At 34.9% G+C, this 22,447-nt stretch overlaps 1 protein-coding gene across 1 annotated transcript in view; it reads left to right on the top strand.

Annotated features, from left to right (window-relative positions):
- GLRA3 (glycine receptor alpha 3) overlaps positions 1–3,588 on the top strand; it is a 261,420-nt gene extending 257,832 nt beyond the window's left edge. Inside the window, 1 exon segment of the mRNA XM_027837550.1 lies at positions 3,310–3,588. Coding sequence (XP_027693351.1) covers positions 3,310–3,588 — 279 coding nt within the window.
- Positions 3,589–22,447: the final 18,859 nt, after the last annotated feature.

Here is a 22,447-nt window from a genome sequence, read left to right on the forward strand (position 1 = left end):
TGACTCCAAATCCAGCTCACAATTTTACTTATCTCAAAGGAGCTATATAATTAAAAATATATTGTATTATATAATATAATGTATTATATATATATATATATATATATATATATATATATATATATAAAATTTGAAGTATAGCTCCTTTGAGATAAGTAAAATTGTGAGCTGGATTTGGAGTCAGATGGCCTGAGTTTAACTCTGGACTCTCCTGCTTATTGCCTGGTACATTGTAAGTATTTAATAAATGCTTATTGATTGATTGCTATCTATGTTGCTTTGGATCGACTATTCGAGCTACCTGGACTCAGCATCCTTATCTATAAAATTAGAGGGTTGCACTAGACAGTGTTTCACAATTGCTTCCTTCTAAATTTACGACCTAATAACTTCTTAAGTCCCTTACAGAGCTAAATCTTTGTTCTTATAGACTCAAACTTCTTTAATGATGTTAAAGCTAGAATCCTCTCTAGAGATTATTGCCTTTTTTTTCTCTGAAGGGATCACATGAATAAATATCACCATGCTGGAGTAAATATCTCTTTTCTAAATTATTATAAAGGATAGCTATGGACATGATTTAACCAAGTAAATCAGTTGCAGAGCTTTGGATCAGGTCAAAATCTTGGGTAATTAGCAATTTTATTCTAATCAATTATTCAAAACCAGGTGAAAACCCAGACAATAACTTATCAGATGAGCTAGCAGTACTACCTTTTGTGTTTGGTTCAATCACGAAAAGAGATAATGAGAGACCACATTGGACCACACTACAGCAAACAGCATAGAGAGTGGTTCAAATTTGGAGGCAGCTATTACAGTCTTATCTGGAGTACAGAGGAGGAAAAAAAAGTAGTATTTACAAAATTGGATATACTTTATTTTATATGTAAGCATTTATATGCAAGTGATACACTCCCAGGGAGTCATTTACTCACCAAGATATATTTATTAAGGATTTCAAAGCAGAAAAAGGTATAGTATTTCCAGAGGAACGGAAAAGCTAATGATGTGAGTGAATATGCACACTGTGTTTATTATCAAGCATAAGAGAGACTACATTTCTGATTGTGTCAGAAAAAGTCAAATAATACTGGCTTGTCAATTAACTCATTAGTTTTACATCAGTTATTATTCAACATGTGTGATTGCCTATAAATTGTAGAGTATTGCTTTTCCCCAAAATAGATACACTGTACTTTCTCAAGTCAAATTAACATACATAATATAATTACTAAAAAAAATTTAATTCGATCACAGCATTTCTCTTGGCCTCAGTCTTATTCTCATTGGGATTTCTAATATCAACTCATGAAATGATTAAAATTTTCTTAGTTATTTATCTTTTATTTTTGTGCTTAATTGCTGTACCTTTGCCTATGATTCTAAGTCAAAAACCTCTTGTCTTTTCCTCCATACTTTTAAATGGAAAGGAATAAAAACCTGCAAAGCCACTCAGCTGTCAGTAGCAAGAAAACACTCTTAATGAAGTGTTACATATTCTAAACAACTCTAATAAATTATGACCTCCATGAATTTACCACCAGATTTTAGGCTAATTAGTGTACCTGTTTCAAAAATTGATGTTCTTTGAAATCAATTAATGACTTATAGAGAAATAGAGACTTCATAAGGATATTCCACTTGCCAAATTTAGTGACTATTTAAATTATTATTTATTATTGTTAAATTATTTTATATTATAAATTATTGTTAAATTATTTCTCCATTTGCATTTTAAGATGAGCATTTTTCAACTGCAGCTTATTTTCAACAAGTTGGTATTTTTCAGGGAGAAAACAAGTTTTTTTTCTAACAATTTAGAATTATTAAAAAATTTAAGAAATACCAAAGTTCAATTAAATATAAGGATTATTGTCTCCTATTTTTTTAAGTCACAAAACCAGAGTGCTTGGAAAGTAGCTGACCCAATCATAAATTTAGATTTCAAACCATTCTTTTCAAAGACATTAATTAAATATCTAACTTTGTGCATGGTACTACATAGCCTATATTCTTCATTTTCCAAAAAACAGGAGTTAGGAACACATAGAGTCAGAGTAAATAGAAAAGTAGAACACATGAAGACTAAAATAAGTTTTCCCCAAAATATCCAATAAAATTTCTTTGGTCAACAAATCCATTAAATCTTTGGGTAAAAAAAAAACATAAAGATGAGGTTCATCTAAACAAAAAGTGCAAATATTCATCAGGCCTCTTGATACAGTGTCATGGGACACCATACTTTTATTATTTAAGAACGTACCTATCAGCATGCAAGTATATAGAGTCATATAGAAAAATGAATAAATCATTTTTCATCTGGAAGTTTTCGTAGTCATTGAGATACCACCATAGGCTTTCCTTCTGAAATACTTTTTTTTTTAAATCTGTTACATTTTAACAATATTTTAACATACTGGCAGTTTATGTTTAATAGCAGTATAAGACAGAAGTAACAAATTAAATAGCAGGAAAAAAACTGCCTTTTAACATTAAAACTCAATTATAATCATAATTTTTTCATGCTATATATAAGTAAAGAAAATATCTGTAATTTTTTTTTAGGTTGGGGAATTTCTGGTGTGGGAATAACTTCCCCTGACATAGATCATCATTGCCATATGGTTTACTAGCTAAGTCTCTGAGAATTGCTGGGGCACATAAAAGTTCAATGATTTTTCCAGTGTCACACAGCTAATCAACCTCAAAGGTATTAAATAAAGATTAAAATCCAGTTCTTCCTGACTCTAAATCCAGCACTCCATCCAATAGGCCATACTGCCTTTATACTCTGATGTAGTAGAGTTGCACAAATACACACACACATATATACACACATGCAGACACATATATAAATATATACATATATGGCATATGTGATGTGAAATGTACATATTTACATATTTTAAATTATGTGTACATATGAGAGGCAGTATGGCATAGCGAATAGAGATGGATGAATTTGGTTCAAGTTTTACTTCTGGAACATACTAGCTATGTGATCCTGGGCAAGTCATTTAATCTCTCTCCACTCTAGAAAACTCTCTGTGATTATAAATTTCAGAGAAGGTGGCAATCTGCATTGGTAGAGGAAGTTCCTTCTCCCAATGAAATCACAGGTCCAGTCCATATACACATATGTGTATACACATATCTATCAATAGGTAGATAAATATGTGTATATCTATAGCTATATAGAAACAGATATATCCAAATCAAAGTTCAAACATACCACAACACCACAGGTCATTTCTCTCTGCAAATCATTCTATTACATATAAATTCTTTTTGTTTCTCTTGTGACAGGACGATGAGGTAAGGGAAAGTCGGTTCAGTTTTACAGCTTATGGAATGGGACCATGTCTGCAAGCAAAAGATGGCATTACCCCAAAAGGGCCAAACAATCCTGTCCAGATCACACCAAAAAACTCCGATGAAATGAGGAAGGTATTTATCGACAGAGCCAAAAAGATTGACACCATTTCCCGAGCCTGCTTCCCATTAGCCTTTTTGATTTTCAACATATTTTATTGGGTTATCTACAAAATTCTTAGGCATGAGGATATTCATCAGCAGCAAGACTAAGTCCACAGAGGCATCGAGGCTTAGTTCTTCCATTTAGCAGGAAAAATCTCTGTTATATATGTTTTGTGTGTGTATGTGCATGTACACACACATTTGCCTGCACAGGTGTGTGTATGTGCATGTGCAGCTGATGACAGGTGTTTTTAAAAGACATGTGGAAAAGAGGTTCTATTTTGACTTGCTATGCAGAGTCATAATCAGACAGATGAATGAAGATGAGTAAATGCTATGATAAACTTTCTGTTTCATACTAATCAAAAGTGACCAATTTTGTCATAGTAAGTCACATCATTATATATTAAACCTTTACTGCCAATGTGTTTTATGGTACAACTTATTACATAGTGGTAGTAACGTCCACCACTTTTTGGAGTTCTTATTTTTTTTTAATTCAGTGTTATTTTCTATTAAAGTTGGTTCAAAACACCCCAGCTGAGTCCCATATAAACAGTATCTACTTAGAATTCTTTTTATTAAAAAAAAGATAGAAAGTAGTAACAAATAAATAGCTCATCCTTAAAAGCTATTTTCTTAGATTGTGTCTAACTGCCACTTAAATCATTGCTTATATCAGACAAATTTTGGTTTGGGTGTTGTGTCAACACAGCTGATAGCTCTGAAGGAGATCAACAAATTTTCTAATATGGAAAATATTCAATTTTTTAAACAAATAATTTAGTGTTATGAAATTTTTCATAACCAAGTCATCTCTCTAGCTAACTAATATAAATGGCCCAGGAGGCCAGTCAGCCAATAAAACCCCCTTCTTAGCTTTTATTATTCTCTTTGAATTACAGTCTGTTCAATAGGAACACATTGTTTTTAAAGAATTGTTATGGTTGTGTATTTTTAATTATTCCCAAATAATGTTTGATAAATGTACGGGAGTTTTTTTAGACTTTGATAGGTATTTAATTTTACTCATGTGATTTTGGCTAATAATTTTTATTGTAGCTGATAATGAAACATTCAGTGTTCAGTGAAACAGTCATATTTTAATATAGCCTGGGGGCTGAAAAAGTAAAAGAAAGTATTTAAAAATTGAGGCTAGAAATTGATTTGGTGAAATTGCAATGGAATTATAGATGAATGCTGGAACACATTTTTCTATGAGATTTATATAAGTTTTTAAAACAAACCAAGTTGAAAAGGACAATGCAATTTGTTATATAAATGCGCTGCAGGATTGAGTCCCTTTCCCCAAAAGCATATAATTATTGTTTTACTTTTACAAATTTGAGGAATATCGTAAATGTTGAGCACAATTCTTCCAATGCACAAGATACTTCCTTGGGAGTCTCCACAATATCATCAAATTAAAATGGACCTCAACATTTTGGTTCCAATTATTTGATTGCTCCTTAGAGCTGTTTGAACCCAAAACACAAGTTTTACTGTGACAGAATAAGTGCAATTATCAGTTGACGCTGTAGCACATCAGAAGTCCCAAATCTAATCACCCAAATTCCATGTTGACAGTACAAATGAAATAGTATTGAAGATTCTGGTTTGATTTGACTGCCTCCTTTATTAAATTGTTCTTGAATAAGTGCTGTTTTTATAAAAGCAATACAAACAATTTCAACTAATTACCACACGCATGCATGCAATGGAACACCAGAGGGCAAGTTACTGCCAAAGAATCATTTCTGCATTGAGAGAGTTGAGACCAAGGTAGTAAAAGCCCTTTCTTGAACTCAAAATCTGGCAGTCTGATGTTCTGATCTTTATACACTGCCAACTGAAAGCTAGAACTGCCATTTAAAGCTAAAGATGTTTCTCAATTTAAAGGGTCATAGCAGTTGCTGTGCCTGGGCCTTTTCAGCAATTAACTGCACTGTGTTCTAATTATATATCACTTTTAATAATCTTTTTTTTTAAGCATGGCCACTTTCATTGCTCAGATTTCTCGTGAGACGTAGTTAGAACACAAGTTGCTTGTTATCTTGACTTTATAGACAAACACTGCAGCTCAAACAGCTTGTTACTATAAACTTTCCTTATTTTTGAGACGTGTGTATCCAAAAGCAAAAGAGTGTTTGAGGCAAACATATGCTGCGTTGCTAGCAGCCCAGTTCATGAGAACCAAACCTTGTCAACATATTTTACTGAAAATGAGAGCCTAGAGAACATATGTGTGCGCGCACGCGTGTGTATGTGTGTGTGTGTGTGTCTATGTGTGTCTGTGTGTCTCTGTGTGTGTGTGTGTTTAAGGTTTAGCTAGAAGGGGAGTGAAAAGGATAACTATTCCAAAGTGTTGCTGAAAAACAGTTTGTATGCAATTCTTCTGTCCTTTAGCATATCAATACTTCCCACTAACTAGTTACATATGTTGTCTTATCCCCAAGCAAACAAATACGTGTTAATTATATAGAATGTGGATATACATAGTCATGTTGCGTTTCAGCTCCTAACATCTACTCCAGATATCAGCTGTTTCTATATTAAAGGATGCAGCATAAATGACTCCAGTGAAATAATTGCTCTTAAACAAGTTCAAGCAAGAGTGCTTCTAAATCTTGTTCATACTTCTATATCATCATGAACACATTTTTCCTCTAAAAGTAACAAGAAATTACTCCAATATACACATTACTGACTATATTGTCAAATGAGAAAATTGCACCTGGATATAAAAAAATGTATATTTTTAAAACTCATTAACTTTTACCAGATCTTTTTTCTTAAATGACCAAATATAATTGCATTTAACCTAAAAGGGAAGATCTGACTAAATAAGCCTTTCAGAAATCAATCAGTATTTCAGATCATGAAATTTATGAAAACTATGGCTATTGTGATTCAATATATTGATAGAAATGAACTCTCCAGAAAACATCATGAGGAGGTAAGAAGCTAACCCAACACTCAAATAACCATATGACTTTAATCCTACATCTACAATCTATATTTGTATTTACGTGTATGTATGTATAGCATATATTTATATATAGCATATATATTTATGTACATACACATACAGTCCATTTATCTAAAATGTCAAACATACACACACATGCACACACACACACGTGTGTGTGTGTGTGTATATATATATATATGTATACTAAGATATAAGCAAAAACATGAAAATATACTACTTTACCATCCCTAGATTCTTGACTTTCTTATCAGTCTAGGATATAGGATCACCTTATTCCCCTCACCCTCAAGAAAATACTTGAGCACTGATCCTAAAAGACTTTTGTCAGGACCACCAGATGTTTGTAAATATGTCCCCAGATTCTCATTCCACATCTCATTTTTTAAAGTTCGATTATTTGTCCATCGAAGTGTTAGATGTACATGATCACAGTGGCAAGTTCCCAATGCACCCAATTCTTAATAAGTTCCAAATCCATAATTTTCTTTTCAATTCTACCTATTCACTTCATAGACTTTTCACTAAGCTCAAGTATAGAATTCCCAGGATCCCATTTGTGGGTATGTTCATTTTTCTATAACATGGCTGCACAATTTGGGTCATTGAATCTTCACCATTCTAAAATACATTAAGGTACATGGAGCAATGTAGTGTAATTAATGAAGAGCTGGACTCAAAATTAGGAAGACCTGGGTTCATGTCTCACCTCTGACAGCGTGCTGGCTACGTGACGCTGGCCAAGTCATTTAATGTCTCAACACTATAGGTAACTCTCTGACTCTAAGTAGCTGAGATGGTGTTGACTTACATTGCCTCACTCAGGATCCTTATACCATTGAAATCAGAGGTCCAGTCCTAATCTCCTACAGCTATTGACATTCTTAGAGAAGACTGCAGGAAAGAGAAAAGACATAACTAAAACTGACAGGTTGATTTAAATGGCAGTTGCTATATTAACCTTTGCCATCTACAAGTAGTTTTTCTTCTAAGGAGAAAAAGTCATCTCTGTATAGCTGCCTTTTTCTTGAAAAAGAAAAATGCATCCTTCTCACTTCTCCATCTTTCCCCTCTCAATTTCCTCTCCCCTTTTCAGCTTTCCTGTCCCAGAATTGAGACAGTCTCTTACTGTCACTTTCTTATGAACTAGGGACTATCTATCTTCTATGTCCCCACTGTTCAATTCCCATAGCCTTTTCCCACTTGACATATACCCTTTGCCTTTCATCAACTGCTCTTTCCCTAACCTGATCTGTTCAACCTGATCTACTAGCCATTTAGGTCTGTCAGCAGAATACCCAACTCCTTGAAATTCACCTATACCTACAAAACCTTTATTCTATATAAAACAGAGGCTCATAATCTGGGGTTTACAGACACCATTTAGATTCCAGAGGGTTTGTGAACTTGGACGAAAAAAAAAATACATCACTGATTTTACTAACTTTTAATGGAATTTAGCATTTTCTTTCAATTGTTTAAAAACATTATTCTTAGAAGAGATCCATAGGACTTTACCAGATTGTCAAAAGGGTCTTAACCCCCAAAAATGTAAAGGACCTCTTATTTAATAGAATATAAATGGATTATGAAATAAATTAGAGAGGTAGAAGGCAGGCAATCTTAAATTGGAGGAAAATTCATTAAGTACCCTTTTGGTGTGTTAAAAAAATGTTAGCCTTGAAAGCAATCATTTCCCAGTCATGGAATTAGTATTTATTGTTTCTAACTCCTAAAATATGTTTCTTATACTTCACAGTACAAATGTTAGCATATACTTTCTAAATATTTCATCCACTTTATCCAGAAAAGAAAAATTAATATGTCCACAGACCTGGCACCTATTTTAAGAATGTCAGTCAATGAATGTAGAGTACAAAGTGCTTGGAGAATATATTTAGAAGAAAAGTGGTACCTACCTTCAAGGAGCTGAACAGGCAGCCAAAACTAACATGTATAGAACAGAAATATGTGTATATAAATAAAGTAAATTTGACAGTGCACTGAAGGGATGAGTCAGGGATTTTGTTGGCAAGTCAAAGCATGTCTAATTTTACTAAGCAAATTTGTTTATATTCCCAAGCTTGTCCTTTTAGTCATATTCACTAATTTTGAAGATAGAAATCACAGTTTGATTCTTAATTTGGGAATATATGCATTTCACCAGATTATGTTACTGCCTAAACTGTGGGGTTCTTAGTAAATGGAGCTGTCACTAAATATTACACTAAATAATCACCACACATCTCCTGAGTTTTTCAAGGTAATCTGATTCAGGTAAAAAGTTACTGCAGCCAAAAATTGGAGAATTTCAATGTGATTTTTAAATGGACCCAATATGGAAAAATGACCCCAGTACCATGGTCTATACAAGCCGACACAAAGCACAATGATGGTGAAATTCTCTTGATAATGCTATAGACTCATTGATTGATGCAATGTTAGAGCTAGAAAGGATATCACTTTTATCCAAGTTTTCTGTGGCATTAGTGCTAAACATAAATAGCCATGGAAACAGAATTAAGGATACTGATAATAACAACCATACTCTATGTTTTGAATCTCCCAACTAATTCAATAAGCATTCTTCTAAGTGCCAAAAATCACCCCCAGATATTCAATGCATTTCTTTGAAAGCAAGGCATTCAGTGCAATACTACAGTAATGTTGGCTCATTGGAACAGTATTAACTGAATAAATACATTTACTACATAGTCCTAATGTTAAGTACAAAAAATAACTTTTGCACATGTGAGAAATTTGTGAGATACAGTCACAATCATCACTAGAGAGTTCTATTGTACATATTGATCATATGATCAGTTCTACTGGCCTTCACAGGCAACGATTGCCATTAGTACAAAGAGAAACGGCATGGCTACAAACAGAATATGAAATCTCCAAAGACCCCATAAGTAATAATACATTTGAATGTACAAATCAGGCTTCTAACAGATAAGAGTAAATTGACATTAATACTAAGTCCCATTCACACCTTTTTGAGAGAGGACCTTCTCAATTACAGTTGGATTTTGTGTGTGTGTGTGTGTGTGTGTGTGTGTGTGTGTTGTTTTCTTTTTGTTAGTATTGCAAAGGGTAAGGAAAGAAGTGAGACGATTCCATGTTATTCTCAAGGCTGTCTGATCATTTTAGTCACTAAACCTGCCAAAATCTTAAGGACTGCATTTTGAAAAGCCATAACTTTTAAAATTTTGAAGTTGGAAGGGTTCACTTATGAAATTATCCAAATCTTTCCCAGCTTAATATCTTTAAATTTTAGGTACATCGATAATGTTCTGTTCTATATTTTGTATGTTAAACAGAGGCATCAATTTCAGAAAAGGCTAAAAGCTAATATGGAAGGTATGATTCCCTAAGGTTGTGGAAGTATCTAGGGCAGCAAAATTTCTTCCAGAGTCTAGTGGAGGACATTTTACATTCCAAGAGTGGACAAAGGAGATAAAATTCTCTAGTGACAAGCTGGGACTTTCCCCTTAAAGGGTTCTGCATTTCTTGTCATGGGATATTAGAGTGATGGATTGTCCTATGTCAATGTGACCCAGGAAGTCAAAAGGCTAATGGAAAGGCTAAAGTCAAAATGGAAACATAAAGTCATATTTCAAGTATAAGGGTCCTTAGTTTTTCTGAATAGTATTATATCAGTGTTGGCATGTTTCAGTGGATTTGACAAATTCTTTGTTATGAAAGCATAATGCTTGGTGTCCAAAATGCAGTAATAAAGTTATATGAAGTAAAACATTTGTCAAAATCTCTTTGCTACAGAATAGTAAAATACTATACTACATTTCTTTCCCAAAATGGTCAGATGTTTGTCAGATCTTAATGATGACCAATTTTATTGGAAAGTTTCTTAGTATTTTAACAAGAAGCCTTTCCATTATTTCTTATAGTTCTCATGTGGTAAAAATTAAAATGGAAATATACATCTCATTTTATTTGATACTCTCGAACCTGGTATCAAAGAACACTCAAAAGTTTTCATCAGCTAAGTGGATTTCAAGAATTTATAAGGTTTTTTTTTGCTTTTGCCATTTTCCCAATTTTTTTCTTCAATTTCCCACAATAATTTCTATATTAGAATGAGTAAGTTGGAAAGGAATACCTGTTTTATACTTTCTAGTGCAAGATTTGTTCCTATGCTATCCCAGAATATAGGAAGCTAATGCTTGAATACTTCTGATGAAGGGAACTCATCATTCAGTCATTGTTGAATGGCTCTAATTGTTTTTCTTAAGTGTATCCTTAAATTGAATCCAAATTTGTGCCCCTATTACTTCTACCAGTTGTTCTGCCCTCTTGAGCCACGTAGAATGAGTCTACTCCATTTTGCACATTGTAACCCCCCATAAATTTTTCCTAACATAAAAATCCATGTATCCTCCTCCGATCCTGTACCTTGAGTTTTATTTCTACTTAAGCCATTTATAAATGCACTTTAGTTTTGAAGGATAGAGAGATGCTTCCATTTAGTACTAAGATGATATAAAAATTACTATATTACATAGACAAATCAAAATTTATTAAAAATTTCTGTATGATATATGCAGTAATATTAAAAAGAAAAAAAGTCTTCCTTAACCTTAAACCATATTCAGCAATAATTTTTGTCACATTTACAAGATTTAATTGAGGAATATATGGGGAGAGGTGGCAATATTAAAAGACCCTTACAGCTAATTAGATAAGCAAGAAACCATACTAGCCCAAAAGAAATTATATCTTTTCTTTTCAGTAAAGACATGATGAAATATAATTGCTACATTAAGTTGTTTTATAGCAACAGCTGGTCTTTCTTTAGGGTTGATTTTAGCAAAGGTGCCTTCAGGCAACCCACATCTTTAATATTATAAACACATTGGCTCTAATAGCTTATGATTGCAGATAAGAATGTTAGAAGCTGTGGGTTAAATGCCAGGGGAAAAAAATATGTATATATAAAGATTTGGATGTATTGTATTTTTGACATGTTTGAATATGATTGCACTCTTTCACTTTCATCTCTGTGAAATATGCAAGTTTCCATCTTTGAGTTTTTATGTAACTTACAGTAGAATGGTGATCCTGAAAAAAAAAAATGGGCTCAAGTATTGACATTCTACATTCCATGGATGTATACTAGTGTGTTCTGTCAAACAAAAACAAACAAAAAGAAATGTGCCATAAGCTTTCAACATAAGGTTTTAACATAATACAGTGAATTTTGTGATAGTGAGTAAAAAATGTTTAAAAGACAACCAAAAACAGTGTTACTGTGATAGTGTGTAAATTACATGTCTATAGTTTTTAAGTGTCTTCCTGAGATTTGTGTCCTGATGCAAAATGGCAGGAAGATTTCCTTTTCTTAAAATTATATTAAAATGTCATGCATGCATTTGATCAAATTGCTTTTGGTTGTATTATTTTTTGTTCAGCACTATAACTAACAAGCTCTGGTTAGAGTTGTTAACACATGTGCAATTTATGCCATTCATGTAACTGTAGAGACTTTGATCAAATGGAATAAAGAAATCTTTTTTTTCCAGAGCTTGGATTATTCTATCTAGTATGTTTCACTGTTCTGGACTGGACCTGACTCAGGCCAGATCAGTACCTTAGTGGTTTTATGTTAGAACCTGAAACACAATGACACACTTACAAATCATTCAACAGTTACCAGAGGAAATTTATTTGGCCACTGTAGAAGGATTTTCTTTATTTTTTTTTTTTTAGTGAGGCAATCGGGGTTAAGTGACTTGCCCAAGGTCACACAGCTAGTACATGGCAAGTGTTTGGTCTGAGGCCGAATTTGAACTCAGGTCCTCCTGACTTCAGGGCTGGTGCCCTATCCACTGGACCACCTAGCTGCCCCCGGTCATTTTTTTTTTTAGGCAGTTGGGGTTAAGTGACTTGCCCAGGGTCACACAGCTAGTAAGTGTCAAGTGTTTGGTCTGAGGCCAGATTTGAACTCAGGTCCTCCTGACTTCAGGGCCGGTGCTCTATCCTCTGCGCCACCTAGCTGCCCCCTGTAGAAAGATTTTCAACAAGGATAGTCATTGAGGATTTAAGATAATAAAAAATAATGAAGCTCCCTCCCTTCAGTTTTGACCCAGTCATCAAGCATCAGAGACGGCACATGGAGTACCTGCTGGCTGTTTTCTGGTGACCAGGAAGTGATACTAACAACCTGGAAACTCAAAAATGGTCTCAATACCTTTTAAGGAAAAATTAACCTAGCTTGCATGAGGGTTGGGGTTAGGACATTGTTTCTGCAACAGTCAAAAAACCACAACTTGGCAGATATAATACTACTTTTATAATCAGTGTTTTCCTAAAAATATGCTGGGTTTTTTCCATAGCTGTAATATGACCTTAGGATTGTTAGTAATGCTGGCAATCATCACAGCTGACTTTTCATAACACAATAAGGTTTGCAAAGTGTTTTTCGTATAATACCTGATTTGATCTTCTTTGCAATGTAGGTGAATATGTAAAATGAGGGAGTTGGACGTCTTGAAGGTCTCTTCTAGCTCTCCACATATCCATGTACCCCATCTATGTAGAAAGCAATGGAAGAAATGCAAACCCTAAAATAAGGCTTACTCAGAAACAATGCAACAGATATATTTTTTTTAGTAATAGCTAAAAAACAGTGGAATTCCTGACTATAAAGGCAAAAGATAACAATATATGCCTTTAAGTATGAAGGAGCATTAGAAAGAAGATGGTTATGAGTAATTCTCTACTCCACATGAGAAAATCAAGTTGTGGCAGAAGAGATTTTATAAATATAAATTAATATTGTCTGACAGAATGGGTTTTTATGGAACAGATGGGAAGTTTAGCAGTTCCAATAAATTTATTCCATGTAAACAGGCAATCTGGATTCATGAACTTCAACCTGAGTGAGTAAACATTGTGATATGGCAACATAAGAAGTTACAGCAATCTTGGGCTACATTAAGAAAAGCTATAACATCTAAGACTAGGGAAGTGATAGACCCACTGTACTCTTCAATAATCAAGCCTTATCTGGAGTACTGAATTCACTCCAAAGGTGGAACCAAAATTATAAACAGCCTCTAGTTTGAGGTTCTTAATGTGAGGTCAATAGATACCGTTCCCTAAGACATCAGTGAATAGATTTCAGGGAATCTACCAATTTGGATGGGGGGGGGATTACTTGTTTATTTCAATATAATTGTTTTCCTTTGTAACCTAATATATTTTATTTTATTCATTTAATAACATTTTTCTAGGAAGGGATCCATAGGTTCCATTAGACTGCCAAAGGAATCCTGGAAGGGGATAAGCATTGATATAGTCTACTATGTGCCAGACACTCGGCTAAGCACTTTACAAATATTATCTCATTTGATCCTCACAACAACTCTGCAAGGTAGGTGCTATCATTATCCCCATTTTACAGTTGAGGAAATTGAGGCAGATAGTGGTTAAGTGAGTTGGCCAAAGTCACAGAGCTAGTAAGTATCTGAGGCTGGATTTGAACTCAGGGCTTTCTGACTCCAGGACTAGCACTTTATTCACTGTGTCACCTAGCTGCCTCTATAAAAAGAAGAAAAAAAAGTTGAAGACACCCCTTCCTATAGGTCATGCCATATGAAGACTGGTTAAAGCAACTGCAGATGTTTAGCCTACAGAAGAGAAAGTGCATGCTAACAAAGTTAGCAAAGACTAACCACAAGTTAGTCTTTAAAGAACTATGTGAGGGGGCAGCTAGGTGGCCCAGTGGATAGAGCCCTAGAGTCAGGAGGACCTGAGTTCAAATCCAGCCTCAGACACATAACATGCATTAGCTGTGTGACCCTGGGCAAGTCACTTAACCCCATTGCCTAGCCAAAAAAAAAAAAGAACTATGTGAAAAAGGGGCTAAATTTAGGCTGAAGCTCACTGGTCTGCTGTACAGATTCATTTATAAAAAGCTGTCTCTTTCCTACGCCCATTTTTACTTGAATACCTGTGTTGATCACATGGATGGAAAAACTCAAAAAAATGAGAAAGTTTGCAAACAGGTTAGTGGCAGGCCCTACTGTGTTCTCAATCAACCACTAACCATGATTTTTTTTTAATTTTTCATGATATTTTCCTTTTTCAGATCTTGAAAAAGAATCTACTTAATTTACAAATACTTCTTCTGGGAATTTGCTTAAGTATGCAAAGTCCAGTTGGCAGGGGCTTTGGATTTAGGGGCACAGAGCAGAAAAAAAATTCTTGGTGACTTCTTCTGCAAGGACTAAGAAAGAGTCTACAGCATATAGATTTAAATAAGATAAACCAGAACAATCAGTATTACTTTCTCAACCTCCTTAAAAGAATTCCAGTCCAAAGGTTGTTGAAATTTGACAGGATTAAAACTAACATAGAATGTTCGTCAATAACAAACAAGCTATTTGAGAGGCACAGGAGCCAGGCCTGGTCAACCCAGGGCATGACAAGAAAGAAAGGCTGTCTTGATAAATCTATACTTTGGAGAAGTCTCAAAGGAAATAATATCCACAGTTTTATGAATAATATGAGTTTAGTTTTAGAGAAACTATAAATTTGTGCTTTTCCCCACAAGTAACCAGTTGAATTCCTCAGTTAAAAAAAAAACTATTGAAAAGATGAAAAATAAATTGAAGAATATTTTCATTGAAGATATTCAATTTAAGATACTATGAAGAGGTGGCAGGTGGCACAGTAGATAGAGCACCGGCCCTGGAGTCAGGAGGACCTGAGTTCAAATGTGGCCTTGGACACTTACTAGCTGTATAACCCTGGGCAAGTCACTTACCCCTAACTGCCTCAAAAAGAAAAGAAAAGAAAAGAAAAAGATACTATGAAAAAGTAGATGGTTTTGTTTAAGGGTTAGAGAACTGGTCTCAGAGTCAAGAAATCCTAAGAAATCCTAAGTTTAAGTCCCACCTCTGAAACATACTGACCCTGGCCTGGTCACTTAACTTCCCAATATCCTAAGCAGTTCTCTAAGACTAATTTGTCAAGCAGGTGTCAAAATGCTTTTATAAAGGGAATATCCATCATTCATGAATCTATTTTTTTAATTGAAATCAATCAATGAAATTGATTAACTGATTATTAAACACTCAAGTTTGAGAAATAGATACTTAACATTCTTGATTCAAGAACATGAATGATAGATATAGAAATGCCTTAAATTGATTCTCTGAATGAAATTTTACCTTCAATTTACCTTAATTTTAAAAAATGGAATCCATTCACCAAGACTGATTTGGTTATGTTAGAACTATAATTTTCATGTGTTTTATGAAGGTTAATGAAAACACTGAAATAACTGAAAATAAACTAAATTGGGAAGGAAAAAATTGAAGGCAGAAGATATCACTATTCTATGTTTGTTTAACAGAAAATACAATTTGTAGGGTTTCCAACAGTAAAAACTGCAAAAAGATGATAGGAGCTAACAAGCTTTAAAATTCTGAACATATTTTTACTAAAAATATTATCTTCCATAGCTTATAGAACATGAACAACATGCTAAGCCTGGATTCTATTTAAAATTTATTTAGCATTCTATTCTAGTTTGGTAATCATTTCTAGAAAGATGTATCACAAAATAAAATGATGAGCTCACCTGCAGGTAACATGAAAACTATTTTTAAAACTTCTAATTGGCTAATAAAAAATAATTCTTTTGACTGGGATGAACAAATAAAGTTACGCACAGGAAAGAAAAAAAATCACCCCTCTAAGGTATATGCTTTGTTTCAAGATCATTACTCTACCATTCTGGGTATATAGTGGTCCACACATACAGAAAAATCTTCTGGTTTTTTAATTGAGCTTTGGATGTGGTTGTCAACAATGGGGAAGGTGTCAGTCATTTCATATATTGGACTGCAAAATAAAGAGGACAAAACTATTTCTAGGCCAAAAAACTACAAATGGTTCAAGTATATCAAGTTCAGAACTAGCTTTTTCTGGGAAATAACTTACCCTTCACCTTAATTATAGAATTTATTGCTTGACTAGATGAAGTGACACAACTCCCTTAATACATGCCAATTATCATAGTCTCTTTATTAGCTTAGTCTTCTCAAAATGGAAAGATTACTTCCTTCATGAATAATTCCATCGTGAACAATTGTTGGATTCCTGACTTCTTGTCCCTTCCCTTTCTGCCTATCTTCTCTCTCAATCTCCCCTTCTACCTTCTCCACACAATTGCTGAAATCTTCCAGTAGCCAAGGTCTAACCACATCATTCCCTTGAAGAAGAAGCTTCAATGGCTCCCTATTGCCTCGAGGATACAATTCTAACTACTCAGCCTGCCATTTAAAGGCCTTCACAATCTAGCTCCAGACTACCCTTCCAGGCTTATCACACATTTTCTTTCCCAGATGCCCTTTGTGTTCCAAAGTATGCAAACTGGCTTATATACTGTTCCCTGATTTCAGGATCCTATCTCCAATCTCTTTTTATTTGTGCAACCTTCTCCTCATGCCTAGAATTCACTGCATCTCTTAGGAACCAGCTTTTTTAAAAGTTCAGTTTCACATGCCACCAACCAAGAAAAGCCTTTAACAGTCCTCCTAGTTGTTCAGTTTCCCTCCTCAAATTATCAACATAATTAAGTGCTGCATTCCCCCTCTAAAAATAGAATATGAGCTTAAGGACCAGGGCTGTTTTTTTTTTTTTAATTGTCTTTCTAACCCCACCAACTACAACAGTGCCTTACACGAGAAATAATTTCTATGCATTCTTTAATGCCCAACTCAAATACCAGCTCCTCAGGAAGTCCTTCCTGATTCATTTGTTGGTGAGGATCTTCCCTCTTAGATCTCATACAGCACTTTGACTTGTAACTCTCTAATACAACTCTCATGTATTCTAAATTAAATCTATCTTCCATCAGATTATAAACTTTGAAACTTAGGGATAGTGTCTTATCTAAACTTCATCTGTGCCCTAGAATAGTTTTGCCTCTTCAAACTAGTGTTACTTAATGTTTGTTGCATTTTATTAAATTGTTTCATTACTTAACAGAAAATATCAAGTTATTTACTTATTTTGGAAGCCAAAACAAATAAAATCTATATAATGTTTATTAAATAGTCAACGGTTACTAAATCTTTGTGAACCATCTATAGAAATGCAGCCAAAATAAGTCTTTTCCTGAACCACAAGATGGCTCCCTCTCATTGGCTTGGCAATACACAAAGGTTTTTGTTAATTGAATTATCCCCATTCTTTCAAAGACAACCAGAGACCTTAGCACATGGTTGTACTTATGGAAGAGAACTAGTTAATGTTATCACCGGTGTGAGAGGCTTTAAATTATAACTTGGAGTTAGTTGTGGTGATGTTGAATCTACTTAGAGGCCTGATGTAGAATGGGGCAAGATCCTCACATCCACACATATTTCATAAATAAAGGGTCATTGATAGTCTATTGGCATGAAATTTTAAGCCAGCTCTCTTGTGGACTTTCACAACTAGCTATAAGCCAAAAACTGAGACAGGTGTAAAAAAGAGGAACTTACTCTCTCCATCCTTTTAATATATTTGCTGTACCTTGGCTTTTTCCAAGTACCAAACTGGGGTTTTTTGGAAACTGTTTTTAAAAATCACACTGACTGGCCACCAAACTGTCATTTAGATACCATTATCAAGTGTCAAATATTTAAGAAGATTAACAAAATCAGGTGAGTGTCATCAACATAACTGCCTCAGTTTTAGTTTGATCAAGCCAGTAGAGGCATAGACATATTTGTATCTACGATTTAAATTCTCAACCTTTCAGGCAGAGCTAGCCTATTAAAAAACCCTTTGTGGTTTAAGCAATACAAATTGTACATTAACATTGAAGAGTAATTCATCTGGAAGATTACTTATGCTTTTTTCCACTTCTTTCATGCATTACCCTACTCAATTTGTGGTTTTGAATGGAATCAATGGGGCTTAATCTCAAAGCCTGAAATAAGACTTATACATTTTCATTAATATTTTTAATATTCTTCCACTTTCAATAAAATTCACTGAAAATGTTTTCTGTGTGTCATTCTGAAACGAACAAAAAAAAAATTAATTGATGCACTTTGGTAGCATACTGTAATTTATAAATAAAAGCACATTCCCCTCCCTCTTGTAACTCCAGGCAAATGTTGGATAGCAAAAGACTTCCAAGAAAGTGCCAGCCCTGGGAGACATGCTCAATCAGCTGTGATTTCAGGATAAAATGTAATAAAGGAAAGGAAGCCATTTAAAATATAAAAAAATGAAGAGAACTAATGATGTGCTTAAAATTGAATGTTCATGGAAACTGTGAACAAAGCAATGGTACTGGCAGGTTAGGAAAGTTCAGTATGTAAATTACCCCTTCTGGTATTAATCACCTCAGCTCTCTCCCCCACTGGGTTAAGTACAAGGACATATTTGCCTCCTGTTCCTTTGCCTTTGTGGGAGTTATTTTGTATTTGTTTGCATTTGTTTTAGCTTTAAGTATAAAATAGGATTTATTGGGACCAATAGGTTTCTCTTTTCTAGTCTATTCAACCGCTAGATTTTGACTTGTTAAAGCAGTTTCTCCCATAAGGCTACATTCTAAAAACACCAAGCAAAATTTGTCTAAAACCTGAAAAGCAAGCATATAAAGTAATCTAGTTATATTTGAAAAATCACGGAGTATTTTCATGGAAAAGAATATCTTAAAGATCCTGTTAAGTAAGAAACTGTTGCACACAATTCAACCACTCAGAATCTTTTAACATTTATTTCTTTAACTTTTTCTAAGTCCAGAAGAGCCCTACCATCTAACTGGCACAATTGTAAACTGTCCAAAAGAGATTAATTGGGCCACTGTCCCTTGAGATTTGGGTAGACACAGGGTAGCTAAATGGAGATCTGAGACAAAATTAAACAATTCTCCCCACTGAAAAGCCTCTGGTGGTAGATAATTTATTTGCAAATGTGTGGGTTGATTGAGCATTAATTCAAACTTAGAGCCATAACTAAAAATTCTATGGTCTGAGGAAGTACCTGTACTCCCCCCTAAAAGTAGTCCTTGCTCAAACAATATAAAAGATGCCCCAAAATTAAATTAAAAGAAATTTAAGAGTAGAGGGAAGGAGAAACCTCAGGGACTGACCTCAAACTTGGGTCTACAGAGCTCCATGGGAAGGAAGATCCTGACACATTGCTTTTTGGGGGAGAGAAACCTAAGACACCAACCCTGTGGCCCCTGCTAGGGGATTCATGACAGGGAAAGAGAACAGCTCACCTGGGATAAGGGTACAAGGGTAGGGAGGAGGAAACTTTTGCTATCTACTAGCTTCCTATTTTGACTAACTGCTAGGATTAGGTACACAGCTGACTTGTCTGCCTGCTAAAGCAGTACTAACACCCTCAGCATTTTAGTATATGAGAAAAAAAGCTTCAGTGACTATTCTGGCCACTTCCAAGGAGCCTGATGTGGATTAAAAGTTTTGCTTATAACTGGACCATGTGTTAGTAAAAGTCTAAGCCAAGAAGGTAACTTTTTACCAGACATCTGGATTTATCTCATTCAATGAAAGATCACCCTAACCATAAGCAATATGCTCTCCATAGATGCATCTAACTAATCATCTGAATGGCATGATGAGTCTTCCTGACTTCCTGCCTGGCACTCTATCCACTGTGCCACCTAGCATAAAGGAAGGAAGGCAGGCACTAGAATCATAGGGACTCAGGAAAAGCTTCCTCTAGAAGATACAATTCTTGTTGTGTCTTGAAGGAAGCCAGGGAAGCCAAGAGATACAGATGAGGAAGGAGAGCATTGTACACATGGCAAATATTTTTTCCTCTAGCAGGGGTGAATTTTCTATGATATGTCTACTCTCTTACTCCAGCTTTCAAATGATAACCAATGAGGTTTGGACTCAAGCATGCTAGTTGAAGTTGGGTCAATATTCAATAGAAATTAGAAGAAAATAAGACGACAGGCCCCTAGCTGCCATCTTCATCATTTATCCCCTAAAGCTTGGATCATCAATGCAAGGAGCTTGTCAACAATTGACTGAGGTGAAGAGTAAAGAACATTAACTCTGTTAAAATATACACTGGCTATTTGAGGATTCAGCAGTCCCAAGACCAACAAGCCTCCAAATACTAACAACACAATAGTACAGACACTTTAACAAGTTAACCATCTTTGTCAGATCCTTAGAAAAATGACACTGGCTTCCTTGCTGTTCCATGAACAAGACACTTCATCTCTCAGCTCTAGGCGTTTGATCTGGCTATTTGCCTGAGTCCCTGTGATTCTAGTGCCTGACTTCCTTCCTTTATGCTAGGTGGCACAGTGGGTAGAGTGCCAGGCAGAAAGTCAGGAAAACTCATCTTCCTGAATTCAAATCTGGCCTCAGACACGTACAAGCTGTGTGACCTTGGGCAAGTCACTTGACCTTGTTTGCCTCAGTTTCCTCATCTGTAAAGTAAGCTGGAGAAGGAAATGACAAACTACTCCAATATCTTCGCCAAGAAAACCCCAAATGGGGTCACAAAGAGTCGGATATGACTGAAACAACTGAACAACAACAAAAACCCAATAATAGGTTCAGACACATAAAAAGCCTTTAATAAATGTCTGTTAATTAAATACTTTCTTCATAGCCCTGCAAGCTAGAAAATGTAGTTATGTCCCCCATTTTATAAACAAGGAAACTGGGGCTCAAAAAGACTAGCCTTAGGTCACAGAATCATAGATCCAGAGCTAGAAAGGACATTGAAAATTATTTATTCTAACTCTCATTTTACAAGTGAAGAAACTGAAGCCCATACAGGTTAAGTGGTTTGCCCTAAATCCTATAGGTAGTAAATAGCAAGATTCAAACCCTGGTCCTCAGACTCCAAATTCAGTGTTCTTTCTACTATCCTGTGCTCCCACCTCACACAGGGAGAATTAACAAAACAAAGACATAACCCATATCTTCCAACTCTAGATCTAGTATTCTTCTCATAACATCACATTAAGTGCCTGACTTACAAACTTGGAAATTACTAAACCACATGAGCAAATTTGACTCTCTGTATCAAAGAAGTAGAATTTTAGAATGATTATTTCCAGCAAACAAAAAAAGGATTTTTGAAAGGGGCCCAGAAGGTGATATTGCTAAGGGATAACCTGTAAATCAGACTGATAGAACAAGTATGTTCTTTAATTTTGTTTTAATAGCTCCAGTTCTCTAGGTCCTGACTAATGGACCTGTTTGGACCAATGCACATTAGTTATTCTGACATCTACTATCCTTGTTTTGTCATCTGAAGTGGCAGGGAGAGGTGTGTATTCTTTTCCATATCTCTGACCTCTGTGAAAATATTTCAGATCCTCTTGATAATCTAATTTGGCAATTTCTCACTTTTAAAAAAAAAGATATTTTGCTCCCAGTAAAAACTTTAGTTCTCTCTGAAGCTATAATGCATTTATATAAATATAACTGAGATAGAAGCTGCCTATAGCACTCTGCAAGATGGGCCAAATTCTCAGATGAAATATTGGAACATGGAAAAAGCAAGCCAATGGAAGGTATAATACTATTAGAAAACGTGTTTTCTTGGTAACTACTATACACTTTAGAGCATAAATCTAAAAATAGCCTGGGTTAGTTCCACACGATCATTAATTTCAAATGTTTCAACATAATAGGTCAAAATGTAAAACCATTCTGCTCTGCAAACCAACAGGGAGGTAGGTACCAATGAGAGACCTAGGCTGGATACTAACACCCTGTCAGATTTCAATGTTATTTTGATAGATTAAGATATAATCAAATTATGACTACTATTCTGTGTCATCTATCATGTAGCCTACCCACAATCTTGTCTTTAATTATGGTACAAAGTCAAGTGGATCAGCTATTCTTTGTGGGAATGATTTATCCCCATTAGGGAATCAGAAGAGGCTGGTAATGCATTAAATAGAGCCCTGAGCCTGGAGTCAGGAAGGCCTGAGTTCAAATGTGA

Source organism: Vombatus ursinus, unplaced genomic scaffold, assembly GCF_900497805.2.
Source record: "Vombatus ursinus unplaced genomic scaffold, bare-nosed wombat genome assembly UNPS02014821.1, whole genome shotgun sequence".
Lineage (NCBI taxonomy): Eukaryota > Metazoa > Chordata > Mammalia > Diprotodontia > Vombatidae > Vombatus > Vombatus ursinus.